A 13,085-nucleotide genomic window follows, 5' to 3' on the forward strand; every position below is an offset into this window, starting at 1 on the left:
GGAGAACGTCGAGTGGTGGTCAGCAAACATTTATTATCTTGATTGAAGAGGAGAGAAACTGGTATCAAATGGGATAATAGATGAAGCCACATCAAATCCCCCCCCGTCGGCCCGAATTGGCAAAGATAAAATATCACATCCGCACCACACTGCAGACCCGGTCAAATGGAAAAGCCCTGGAACTATTTGCGTGTTGGTTCAGCTCCCACATTGACATGGTATTTCGGTGAGGCTGAGGATGACGTGTCATTATTTACTCAATAGTGTCCACAGACTGACAGCTGCTGTCAGCCTGGGGGCCTTAGTGTAACCCGAGGCTCTTTTCTGCTGTATGGGCACCACCTGAGTGAAGCGTTCTCCACTAAGCGTTCAACATACAGCCCACCCAGAGAGCCCTGCTCACATGCCCAGATACGATCCAATAGTTATACAACCGTATGCTACCAACATCCTAAGGTACAAGGCCTCAGGTGGGTGTACTGGAATCCCCGGTCTATACAATTCAGCCGCACCAATAGGCGAGGCTTTTGCGGCCTTGGTTATCTATAGTGTATGAGCTTCGTATGGCCAGGGCCAGGACCTCATGCTAAATCCGTTGTGCAAAGTAGAGTTAAAGGACGGTCTTTCAATAGGTAATAAAGGCACGTGAGCTTGTAAAAATAAAACCGAATTCTCCATTTTAATTACCCGTACCTCTTGTATCCAACATTATCAGTCAGCTAGACTTCGTTGCTGAAACTGGCGGGTCCGTTCACTCTGGACAGAAGCTATCCGAGGAGAAACATTGGGCTGCTGCAGTAACAAAGAGCAAAGTACCTACCTGGCTGCTAGGTAGTCCTTCCCCCACGCTTGTCTCAGCCGCTCAATGATATACATCTTGGCACGCCGATCCAGACCAAAAGACACTACTTTTGTGGTGGCAGTTTTCAGCTGCTCAATGTTCCTTCACAGCCAATTTACCTATCATGACTGGCCCAGGTCGGCTGACAACCGGCATGCAGCCGCCATTGTAGCGAATATGTCACCTTTATCACATTTCACAATACGTCAGACAGCCTTTTACCAATTCATTACGTATTGTTTAAACCTGTTATCTTCTGTTCGATATCTTTCTGCTGCCAATGAATCTTGGTTTAGACTCAACGTAATCTTCTGAAGAATGACGAGAGCACAAAAAGCAAGCACTCGTATTGTCAAATTATAAATTTGCCTTGCATCGTCAAAAATCAAAAGATACTGATAAAATCGGTTAGTAGAACCAATTATATTTCGTTGGATTTCCTGGTCTCGGATGTTGAACATAACGTGTATCAAGTGTTTTGTCACAGGGCTGTGTCAGTCACACAGTCGTAATCACTTCAGTAACGTCTCGACTAATGGTATATTAAGCGGCCAGTTGATATTTTAAAGTAGTACATGAACCTGTCAATCAAAACATAGGTGCAGTATTTTTTCTTGTTGACCGTGGTAGATTCTCAATCATGGTTCTTCGACACAGAATGTAGTCCAATCCCTGTAGTCAATTCTCTCGTAGTTGTCTCTGTCTTCGCAGTCTTTAACATCAACTTTTAGCAGAGCTGTGGTTGATTGGTGTCGGGCTGGGAGTTTGATGGATAATTGACCTGAACTTGGGCCTTGGATAGAACAGACCATGAGACTGTCCACTGGTTCTGACTCACGTGTCGACGGACTCCCATATGGGAATTTCACAAGCATCTCTGATAGCTAGATAGTAATAATGCTATGGCACTGGTTTTACAGTTCATTCTCACTAACTGAGGGGTGCCGAGTCACGACGAACTTTAGTTGTATTGTTATTTATCTTGCTATCATCCTTACGTAAATACTTGCTCTCTCAGTTATCCACATGTCGGCCTTATAATGCGGAGGTGGTGATCAGCATGTTTCAGGCGTTGGAGCAAAACCCACAACGCCATGAAATTGGCACGGGCACTCGCTTGCGGAAGGTAAAATTCCGTGGCTGTTTCCGGAGAAAAGCTTGTTTTGTAAACCTTGGCAACGTGATTTGACATTATGCCAGGCTGGGTTTCCTCAAATGCTACTCTTCAAGGTAACGCTCATGTGGTGATGATTAATCTTTGTGTTTCAAAGTCATACAATTTGACTATTATGGACTGTAACAGCTTCTTGACGTCGATTCTGAAGCGAATGAGATACACTATTCCCTCCCGGCATAGACGACCTGAATGATGCCAGTAATTGACTGTATCAATCCAAACAAAACAGCCAGAAATACAGCAGTAATCAACGCCCACCTCGTCCACCACAGACTCAGGTCGCGATCGTCCTGCCAGATTCTTTTGATACCCATATTGGGCTGGTTCTTAGACGCCTCAAGCACCCATGCCAGTCGTTGGTTCCATACTGGATATTCGTTGTAGAGGCGTGAGACCGTTGGAGTATTCAAACTTGCCAATGACCTCTGCCACAATTTAATTTCCCCATGTTTGTGGAACCATGTTAGATACTGGGAGGATGAATAGCCATGGGGTGCTTCGGGGAAGAATAGGTGTACCGTTCTCACTGTTTCGTTTATGAATTCTTCCTTGAAGAATTTAGATGTCCTGAAACTTGTCAGCACCTTTAAAAGAGAAATATGGTTCAACTCACAATCCTTGAGCGCACTTAATATGTTGCAGAGCCTGGATATTGCAGAAAAGGTATAGGATGTCGCCTTGGACTGTAAGATGCTCTGTAATGTAATGGGTCCAATCAATCCTCAACCCTGCCTTTTTCTCTAGATCAATGACGTTGAACCATGGCGGAAATCCATTTATTGTATTCCAGTACCCTAATGATGGTGCTGTCTGTATCGTATCAACGATTGACTTCAGACTTTGAGTATCAGATATTTGCAATAGATGCGACTGAGCAATAATGCTCCCATTGTATTGTTTGACTTTTATCATGAGCAGCAGCCTGATGACAAACATAATCGCAAGAGAAATGGCCTCCTCGGGTAAGTTCAGTGCTTCGAGTTGCTCTACCACGTCTTGCCGTAGAGTTTCTTGAGTATCTGGGCAATGCCGCAAGATGGCATCTCGTATCGTCAAGACATGCTCGAAATCTAGACTAGTCAGGTCGAAGCTTTTGGTGTCTAATAGAGCATAGACTTCTCGCTGAAGCAATTCGAAATAAGCAGAAAACGCTTCAATGTGTGTTTCCCCAAGCGGCTGGCGCCAAAATTCCTCGATAAATGTCTGCTTTTCCCTGTCATGGTTTTTGGATGGGCCATCAAGAAATACGCTGAGATCAAGGGTGTTTGTCATCGTTAATCACTACAGTGACTGAATTCCTTAAGAAGCATGGGAAATATATGTTACATAAAGAGAGTCTTGTATGATCATTCTAAGGATGATACGGAGTAGTCACCTGATAGATATTTGGTGGCTGAAACCGAAAGCCTCATTTTCAACCAGAGCGGCATCGTGGTTGGATAACTGAAAGGAGGGGTAAAAAAAATGAGGTAAGCAAGACACAAATCTGTTAGGCCAGACCATCGTCAGCGGTTGAAAGGCTGCTGACGCCATAAAGTACAAGAACAGAGAGGGCCGGCATTTCTACCAACTTTCAGAGGTTAGGAAGTATGTATAACTTCCCGTTTTAGATATGACTTTACGCTTATTCTAACAATTATACAGATTGCATCCCCTATCTGGTATATTGACGACTTCAGTATCATCAGCCCGCGTCGTTTGTAGCTATTGTCATGACCTCGATCTTAACGTCTGTGAACTGGAAATGGTGCATTGGAAAGTATACATCATTTAACAGCTCCCCTCTCTATAGATACGAACAGTGCCCTACGCCGGAAAACTACTATGGACAACAAACAATCCAAGCTTTCAAACTCGACTATGATCGAGCTTCCAAGTCAATAAGTTTGCAGCACAATGAACAAATGAAAGACGGCATAGGCGTGGAATTCTCCAAAAACATCAATTTATCCCCGCGGTCGAAAGCTATTGAAGTGACTGGGTGGTATTTCTGTCACAAAGACCTGGTCAATTTTGACTGGGGAAATCTCAAACCGGGAATGGAGATAGAGGGTCAACTTGGACTGGAAAAGAAAGGGAAATTTCAATGGATCCGAGAAAAAGAAGGGCATATCGGCGGAATCAATCGGCTATGGGTCATACGCGGGTATTTCATCGGGCCTAACGAGACGAACGCTCCGCCATGTATCACGGTTCTATGCGCCTATGAAGATGTGGCGCGGTTCTTGGTCGACTTTGTTCACTCCAGGCTACACCTACACAAAGGTTGGGGCGCAACCATGCTGCCCGGAGTCAAGGTGTTAAAGTTTGCGTCTACTCCTCCAAACGATGATGACTTGTATAATTCGGACAAGAGCGATGACCCTATGTATTTCGACGAAGAATCACTCAACGCAACTGTCGAGAGAGGGATGGAGAGCAACTTAATCAGGATTGAGGTCGGATCCGCAAACGAACACTCTATGCCAACCATGACAAGCGGGGATCTCTCTTCCTGGCAACAAAAACTCCATCGATGCGGTGTTCCAGTCGAAATTGTCAGAGGACCGGAAGTCATTGGAAAAGCGACCATTGGTGGCCTCATTACAGTTGGAGATGAGGTATACGGTCTAACAGTCGGTCATCTCTTTTCGTCATCAACTGAACACAACGAAGAAGCGCAGCAGAGTCTGGACACATGGCAGGAATGGCTAGTGTGTGGTATGGACTTTGATTGGGCGCTAATCAGGATACCAGGTCTCCATGAAGAGGATGTCAAGTCATGGGAGAATGTTAACCTTGTCCAAACAGTGAGCGGTGAATTTCGTCCTGTCCTTGTCGCCCTGGAGGAGCCATCTCCCTATACTCACGTAATCATAGCCACTCCTGGATCGACACGTTGTCTCCGAGGTGTCTTTATTGGCCCTGGCGCCATTGTTAACATCCCAGAATCACCGACCCCTTATGCTACCTGGGTCTGCAGGATGGAACTGCCATGGCTGATACAGCCTGGAGATAGCGGTTCCTGGGTTCTCGATGCCGGAAATGGCATGCTCATGGGAGTTTTAGTGGCCGGCTGCCCTGAATTGCAAGAAGCATACTTCATTCCCGCTCATGAAATTTTCGACGATATACGGCAACATTATCCAGACAGGTATCCTGATATGCCTGTCAGTCTTCCCAATTGCCATCTACTTCCAAGAACATCACAGATTGACCTGAAACGTCATATTGATGAATATGGACGCATAGTGAAGAGTTGCCTCAACTCGCCGCAAGGGCTGGAGGAGCTTGACAACCACATAACAAAGTGGGTTGACCAGTCCGAAACCTTTGTCGATGTTTCTTCATCGTTGTATAATCTACGAGATGAAAGATCAGAATGGAAATCTGCTCTATCAGTTTTAAAATACTCCAACTTAGACAAGCAACAAAATGATGGTTTCGACAACAGTATGAAACATAACCTCAGAACTGTATTTCAACAATCTCCGCTACGATGTTACAACTTTCTGAACGAGATATTTGTGTCGGGCCAAGACTTACAACATATCGCTTCCATGAAACGTTTCTGGCGATGTTTAATGTTGGGTTGCGTCAGCTACACCAGCAATGACAGGGATTTGTCCTTCGACACAGCATCTGATTATAGGTCAGCGATAATCAGAGAGCTCAGGTTGATGAATATTACGTCTAGAGACCATTCCGGATTTCAGTCGCCATGGGAAAAAGATTCCATCGCAAAGTCGCATTGGAAATACAGCTTCAGACATACAGATTCATTTGCCGACCATGTCTCGGAACATGCCATATTCCCATGGGCCGAACATGCCTCTAAACATATTTTCCCGAATCCTTCTTTAAATAAGGGGGACTGGAAGTACCTTTCAAGGACAGACCACTTGTTTCGTATAATTTACAGTCATAGAACTGGATTGCCGCCATGGGATAGGCTTACTGCGACGGAAGTTCTTCACACGTTACGGGGAGATCTTCAGGACTTGAATACCCTCCTGAAGAGAGGTGTTGAAATAAGTCTGCCAGAGACAAAAATGCCAGGTAAGTTCAACATTATTCGAATAACTCATCAGATTTCCTTTTAACGTTTGGATAACAGATTCGCAATTTGTTTCTCAGAGACTTCGATCTGACGGTGATATCATGCTATTCGCCGTCAAATTGACCGAAAAGAACAATAGATTCCTGGTTGTTCTACCACCGCCCTCTGTCGGTCCAAGTAAATCCATCCAGCCTTGGCCATCAGCACGAGACTATCCAGCGTATGCTAGAAGTAATCGCCATATTGCGTTTTCAGCTTGGAGGCTTCCATTCATGCTCACGGATAAAAGCACACCTGAAGAGGAATGCCTAGAGCTATTGCTGTCAACGCAGCTCAATATCGACATTGGCGCTCTCAAACAACGTTGGAAGCTAGACCTTCGCGATGAGCACTCTAGATTCTATCTAAAAGAATACAACAAATACGTCGATGTTGTTATTTATGAAGGTCATGTCGAGGATCAATCTTTTGTTTCTCCTAAGATGATACATGGCCCAACCGGTTGGATGATGCAAATGATGGATGAGGCATCAGCAAGAAAACACCTATCACCTCCCTTTTCTGCCATTCTTTATCCGCCAATTCCTGATGAACAGAATATCAACTAGCATTGCATTTTTACGTTACTATATTCATTCTTACTTTCCTTTTCATAAGGACATGAAGAGTCTTCCTGTAGACATTAATTGTGAAGTATAAACAATGCCCCATGAGAATAAGATTGCCTCTGTGTCCTACTTTATATGACTATTATTGCACGGCAATAGAAAAGTTCATGTCTTTAAATCCATGTGAACCACCAAATAAAACGTTCAATTACCAATCCGTCAATCACATGCCATCACATTCCCATGCAGAGCCTCCTCCCCTTAATAAAATCCTTCCACACGAAACGAAACGACCTCAATCATGTCATAAACTTAACCTTTAGGAACAATTCAAGCTCTAAAGATCCGCCAATCAAACGCCCACAATTTGAAACCGACAACCCCATGGGCCGCCGTTCCGTTGGCGCGCTTCTTATCTACAGGGATCATCTCAAACAAGCCCAGCCCTTGTCCCAACTCCACCAAGTAAAATCACGACATGAAAGTTCATGACAGAATCAAGAAACGAAACCCTGGTTTTCGTAAAATTCTCCCGGAGGCATACGTATGACTCCCCAAATGAGGTTAAACTGCCGGGATATTAAAGGTCTCCTGCATATGAGCCGCAGCTGCAGTTATGGTTAACCAGGGTATCAAAGATATATCATATACCACTTCCCATCACAATGTTGAGCCTCTTCAAGCCATCGCTGTTTTTGATTGTCTTCTTTTCACCGCAAGTACGGTGTATTTCCTTCTTTTTTCTACCGTTCGCGGTTTATTCCATTCCTTAACGACCCTGGTGGTCTATCCATTCTCTTTCAACACATTCTTTAACCGATCAAAATGCGTTTCACTATCTCCTCCGCGACAGCCCTTTTGGGTCTTGTCGCTTCGTCTACAGCCCAGCGAACCACCGCATACACCGACCCCAAGACCGGTATCGACTTCCAGCGCCTCGTGGAGAAGGACTTTAGCATGGGTATCGCCGTCCCCGAGACTCTCGGCAAGGACTTGATCGCTCAGCTGGTCGTTCCTGTTGCAAAGGAAGGATGGGGAGGTATTTCTTTCCGAGGCGGTATGGTCGGTGGTCTTCTCTTTGTCGCTTGGCCCAACGGCGAAGATATTGTCACCAGTTTCCGTATGGCTGCATCGTACGCCAACCCTGATACCTACACCAACACTACTGTCAAGGCGACACCCATTCCCGAGGGTACCTTTGTCAACAGCACTCACTTCTCATACACCTTCCTCTGTGAGGGCTGTGTTGAGGAAAAGGTTACAAGTCTCACTGGAGAGTCACCTGTCGTTGGTTACGCTTACTCCACCATCGCTGTCGACGCTCCTGCTGAGCCCGAGAGTGCCCTTTCATACCACGGTGCCGGTTTCGGTCAGGGTGGTCTTGACATCAAGGCTGCTGCATCTGCCAAGTTCGCTGACTGGGCTGCTATGGCCAAGGACTCTGCTCCTACTCCTCCCGGTGGCGGTTCCGGTGGAAACGGCACTATCCCTGTTCCCGGCAACTCTACCATTACTCCTCCTACCACCTCCAACATCACCTACGATGTCATTGTCGTTGGTGGTGGCCCAGCTGGTATCATCGCCGCTGAGCGACTCGCCGAGACAGGCGTCAGTGTTCTTCTTATCGAGCGCGGCCCCGCCAACACCGTCGCCCTCGGAAACACACAGCAAGCTCTCCCCTGGAACAACACCCTCACTCCCTACGACATCCCCGCCATGGGTAGCAGCCTGGGCAGCATGTCTGGCACCAAGTTCTGCAGTGACACTGCTTCCACAGCTGGGTGTCTCCTCGGTGGATCCAGCTCCATCAACGGTCTCAACTTCATCCACCCACCTGAGCGTGATTTCCAGCGCTGGCCCAAGGGCTGGGGCTGGGCTGACATGTCGGCTGCTGCTGAGCGTCTGTACGAGCGCAACCCTGGAACGACTCTTCCTTCTGATGATGGAAAGTACTACAATGACATGACTTTCAAGGTTCTCGAGAAGTACCTGAGTGCCAAGGGCTGGAAGGAAGTTGATTCCATCAAGCAGCCCAACGAGAAGCATGAGGTTTACTCTCGCTGCTCGTGGTCCATCAAGGATAACATGCGCGCTGGTCCTGCCCGAACTTACATGCCCTTTGCCAAGGCTCTTCCCAACTTTACCCTCAAGCTTGAAACCAAGGTTATCCAGCCTATCCGATCTGGTAGCATGATCACCGGTGTTCTCACGCAAGCTGCCGATGGTAGCAAGCAGATTATCAAGGTCAAGGCTGGTGGTAAAGTTGTTCTCGCTGGTGGTGCCATGTCCACTCCCCGTCTTCTCTGGAACGCTGGTATCGGCAAGTCTGATGCTTTGGCTATTGTCAAAGAGGGTGCTGCTCGAACTGGTGTCACTCTCCCTCCTGCTTCGGAGTTCATCGATCTCCCCGTCGGCCACCACCTCCAGGACCACGCGCAGGTCATGCTCCAGTTCAAGACCAAGAGCAACTTTACCGCTTACAAGTTCAACGACATTGGTACCAAGCCTGTTGCCTCTGATCTGGACCTGTACATGCAAGGTTCCGGCCCCATCACCCAGGCTGCCCAGCGCATGCACCTTTGGACTTCTGCCGAGGGCGCTGATGGCCGTGTTCGTTACCTTCAAGGTACAGCTAGTGCCATGGCCGACGGTATCATCACCGTCCGTACATTCTTGACCCACGGTACTTCCACCGTTGGAGAGCTCGGTATCGCTGCTGGTGGAAACACTCTCCTCAAGACAAAGCCCTGGTTGATTGACCAAGAGGATCGCAAGGCCATGGGTGATTTTATCCAGTACTGGTTGGATCTTGTTAGTGGTAGCAACTCTACCCTCTCTTACATCACTCCCGGCGCTACTGTTGATGATATTCTCGCAACCAAGATGATCAGCGGTGATCACTGGATGGGCAGTGCCAAGATGGGCGTTGACGACGGCCGTAAAGCCAACGGAAGCAGTGTCGTGGATCTTAACACCAAGGTTTATGGTACCGACAATCTCTTTGTTGTTGACGCAAGCCTTCACCCTGATCTTCCCACTGGAAACACTCAGTCGATTATCATGATTGCGGCTGAGCACGCTGCTGAGAAGATTGCTGCTATCAAGGTTGTCGGTGGAGGTAGCAACTCTACCATTCCCGAGCCTGTGTCTCCTACTCCTACCCCTGTTGCCATCCCTTCCAAGGGTGCCAAGTACAAGCGAGCTATTCGTCGTGCTGCACGAAGGTCCATTGACTTTCGAAGACGATCAGTTTACTGATTCTGATAAATATTTCTTGTGTATATTGTAGCCAGATAAGAACCTTTGGTAGCTGTAAATAAAATACCACCATTATCCAATCACTTCGTCTTGTAAAAGTAAGATGACGCCTCAGGTCAGCATCAAGATGCCCCATTAATATCACCTAATTCTCTGGTATAATTGGTCAATTGACCTCTGTTTCGTCTTTGTCATTAGCTCGGGTTCGGGTTCATTTTATCCTTGTCCGTCAGCTGATTTCCCAATGATTTCTCTGCATTTAGCTGCAACTTGTCTTTCTTCTCTTATCCCCCCTCGGACCGAGTGCGAGCGAGCCCACTAACTTACCTTACCATCGTACTCCGTACATACATATCAAATGGATGCCGACACTATATCGAACGGGTCGACGCGCGTGGGGTACAAAAAGTCCCGAAACGGATGCACGCGCTGCAAGAAGCGGCGCGTCAAGGCATGTCAACAAAAAGGCCGGTGTAACACATACCACTAACGGACCCAAAAGTGTGATGAGAATGTCCCATGTACAGCTTGTGTCAGACACAAAGTCTGGTGCAGTCTCCAATCGGCACCAGATCACCAAGACACACTCCCACCTCCTCGTTCTCTGCGACCGCCAAACCCCAGCATATCCGGCAACAGTCCTTCTTCTTCTACTTCTTTACTTTCTGGCTCTTTGTTTTCCAATCCTCTTGAAGAACCCGATTGCTGGGTGTCTACCGCCGAGCTTATGCTGCACTACACCACCGTCACGTACAAGACCATGGTCTTTTCTGACAACACCACGGCAACGTTTCAACAACGAATGCCACAAGCAGCTCTCGCGTTTCCCTTCTTTCTTCGTCAAATTCTTGCTTTTTCCGCCTACCACCTCGCTCATCTTCACCCCGATCGACGACAATTCTATCTCTTGCAAGCTACCAAACACATAAACGCTTCTATACGAGGCATCAGAGAAGCCCTCTCTGAGGAAGTCACCGCTAGAAACTGCCACGCTTTGTACGGCAGTACGACATTTGTCGTTGTCAATAAATTTGCTGCGTTTCCCAACTGCGACGCCTTTCGCAGTCATGGGTGTTCTCTGCCAGTGCAGAGTCTGATGGAGATTTTCTCTCTGGTAAATGGTATGGAAGCTGTACTAAATTCACCAGGCGCTGCCGACCTTGTCCATGGTCCTCTGCGAGAGCTCTTTTGCGAGACGACTCAAGTCCACCCGACAAGTCATCTCCTTAACGGTCTCTCTGCACGATTACCAGATCTTGCGCGCAGGATCTCGTCCGACTACATGGAAGAGCAATGTCGTACTGCGTTGATGTCAGCGGTCGAGTCCATCACCAACTGCGTAAACGATTCCCTCAAGGAACTAAACAAGGCGTCACCTCCAGAGTTGAGAATTATATTCTGGTGGCCAATGACTGTGTCGAGGGATTTCTTAGATCTAGCAGTGTCTGGCCATCCATTGGCTCTCGTTATACTAGCTTACTATGATATTCTTCTGTTTTGGGGTGAATCGCAGTATTGGTTCTTTCAGGATTGGGCGGAGAACCTTATTACTGCGATTGTGGACAAGGTGAGGGGATCGCAGTGGGAGGATTTGCTGGGTTGGCCGGTTGAGGTGATACTCAACAATCAATAACAGGTACGTGCATGCTCTGTACAAAGACTAGCTGATAATAAAACCTAACTATCAATAAAAGTCATTGACTCTCTGCTGTAATTGTAATCAAGCATTGACATGTTAAGCATTGACATGTGACATGTACAGAGTAATTTTCATGGATCTCCGTACCCCCACCAGGATCTTCACTGGGATTATTAGAGTTATTCGAGGCTGTATCAACTAGATAGTCACTCTCTTCTCTTGTCTCTCAGTAAATTGTCTAGAGCCCCGGAGTACTCGGGAATTGGAGTGAGACAACTGTAACATTTAATCTGACGCCAATCATCACACCAGTCAATATGTAACCCAATATTTACCGTCACACTGCATGTCATCCTTCGTACTCGGACTACTTATTCGGACAAGATAAAGCCAAGATTATGGGGTTGCAGTTGCATTGACCCGGCACACAAAGATAGACCCGGTCCGATCTGTGCATCACTGTCTCTGAGACGGGCTAAAACTTAGCACCATCTCTGCTTACGCCCAGAACTAAATTAGTTACGCCGGGACATCGGGAAATGAGTATCAATTGCTCCTTCCGAACCCTCGGGAAATGATGATCAGCTGACTGTCAGCAAGGGATTCAAGACCCTGAAAAAGAAAAGTATTTATTAGACACCATCACCTCTTGATTCTCACACTCCTTCATCCAGACCAATTCAACCATTGAGATACCTCCACCATGTCGGCAACATCAGTTGAAAAAGAGAAATCGGCTCCTCGCCCTCCTCCCCTCCTCTGTCTCGGCGCCCCTCGCACAGGCACAGCATCTCTCATGGCAGCCCTCACAATCCTCGGCTTCTCAAACGTCCATCACGGCTGGGAAGTTTCAGAACGCGACGATAAACAATGGCAATGGCGCATCTTCGACCGCGCAGCCGACGCCACATTCCCTAATCTCCCCACATACAACGGCAAAGGATTCTCACGCGCAGAATGGGATGAAGTATTTGGCGAATACGAAGCTGTCTCAGATGTAGCTTCTTTCTTCTCAGAATCTCTCATCCCTGCGTATCCTGACGCAAAAGTTATTCTTGTCGAGCGTGAGGTGGAGAAATGGTACAAGAGCGTTCTCATCATCTTTGAACCAGCACAAAGCGCACGCTACAGATGGTTTGGCGAAACAATTGGGCGATTCGCTGGTTATGATAATGCAAAGGCGAGTTTCAAGATGCATCAGGGCTGGACGGGGGCGCCGACGCCAGAGACTACGGTTGAGAATCTGAGAACGGCGTATGCGCGACACAACAAGTACATTAGAGAGAATGTACCTACCGAACAACTCTTGGATTTTCAGCTGAGTCAGGGATGGGAGCCTTTGTGTCAGTTTTTGGGAAAGCCGGTTCCTGATGTGCCGTTTCCGCATGCGAATGACTCGGCGGCGTACAAGGCGAGGGGAAAGAAGTTGGGGAGAAAGATGATTGGTAGGGCTATGAGAAATATTCTGTTTCCTTGTTTTAAGAAGAAGTTTTAGAACTGGAGTGGATGTGAGGATTAGATGC

At 47.2% G+C, this 13,085-nt stretch overlaps 5 protein-coding genes across 5 annotated transcripts; 4 read left to right on the forward strand and 1 right to left on the reverse strand.

The window, feature by feature from the left end:
• Window positions 1-1,479: 1,479 nt before the first annotated feature.
• FPSE_04013 (uncharacterized protein) lies at window positions 1,480-3,290 on the reverse strand (the record flags this gene model as incomplete). Its single annotated transcript, XM_009257131.1, has 5 exons — window positions 1,480-1,553; window positions 1,680-1,725; window positions 2,119-2,203; window positions 2,277-2,585; window positions 2,632-3,290. The coding sequence occupies 5 exons, from the start codon at window positions 3,288-3,290 to the stop codon at window positions 1,480-1,482; spliced, it is 1,173 nt and encodes a 390-aa protein (XP_009255406.1).
• A 192-nt stretch (window positions 3,291-3,482) lies between these two features.
• FPSE_04012 (uncharacterized protein) lies at window positions 3,483-6,665 on the forward strand (the record flags this gene model as incomplete). The annotated part of the gene is made up of 5 exons (XM_009257130.1): window positions 3,483-3,487; window positions 3,556-3,605; window positions 3,663-3,679; window positions 3,821-6,056; window positions 6,115-6,665. 5 exons carry the CDS (start codon window positions 3,483-3,485, stop codon window positions 6,663-6,665), a joined length of 2,859 nt encoding a protein of 952 aa, XP_009255405.1.
• Window positions 6,666-7,490: 825 nt separating this feature from the next.
• Window positions 7,491-9,923, forward strand: FPSE_04011 (uncharacterized protein; the record flags this gene model as incomplete). Its single annotated transcript, XM_009257129.1, has 1 exon — window positions 7,491-9,923. One exon carries the CDS (start codon window positions 7,491-7,493, stop codon window positions 9,921-9,923), a length of 2,433 nt encoding a protein of 810 aa, XP_009255404.1.
• A 358-nt stretch (window positions 9,924-10,281) lies between these two features.
• On the forward strand, window positions 10,282-11,556 carry FPSE_04010 (uncharacterized protein; the record flags this gene model as incomplete). The annotated part of the gene is made up of 2 exons (XM_009257128.1): window positions 10,282-10,396; window positions 10,451-11,556. 2 exons carry the CDS (start codon window positions 10,282-10,284, stop codon window positions 11,554-11,556), a joined length of 1,221 nt encoding a protein of 406 aa, XP_009255403.1.
• A 709-nt stretch (window positions 11,557-12,265) lies between these two features.
• FPSE_04009 (uncharacterized protein) lies at window positions 12,266-13,057 on the forward strand (the record flags this gene model as incomplete). Its single annotated transcript, XM_009257127.1, has 1 exon — window positions 12,266-13,057. One exon carries the CDS (start codon window positions 12,266-12,268, stop codon window positions 13,055-13,057), a length of 792 nt encoding a protein of 263 aa, XP_009255402.1.
• Window positions 13,058-13,085: the final 28 nt, after the last annotated feature.

Source organism: Fusarium pseudograminearum, chromosome 3, assembly GCF_000303195.2.
Source record: "Fusarium pseudograminearum CS3096 chromosome 3, whole genome shotgun sequence".
NCBI lineage: Eukaryota > Fungi > Ascomycota > Sordariomycetes > Hypocreales > Nectriaceae > Fusarium > Fusarium pseudograminearum.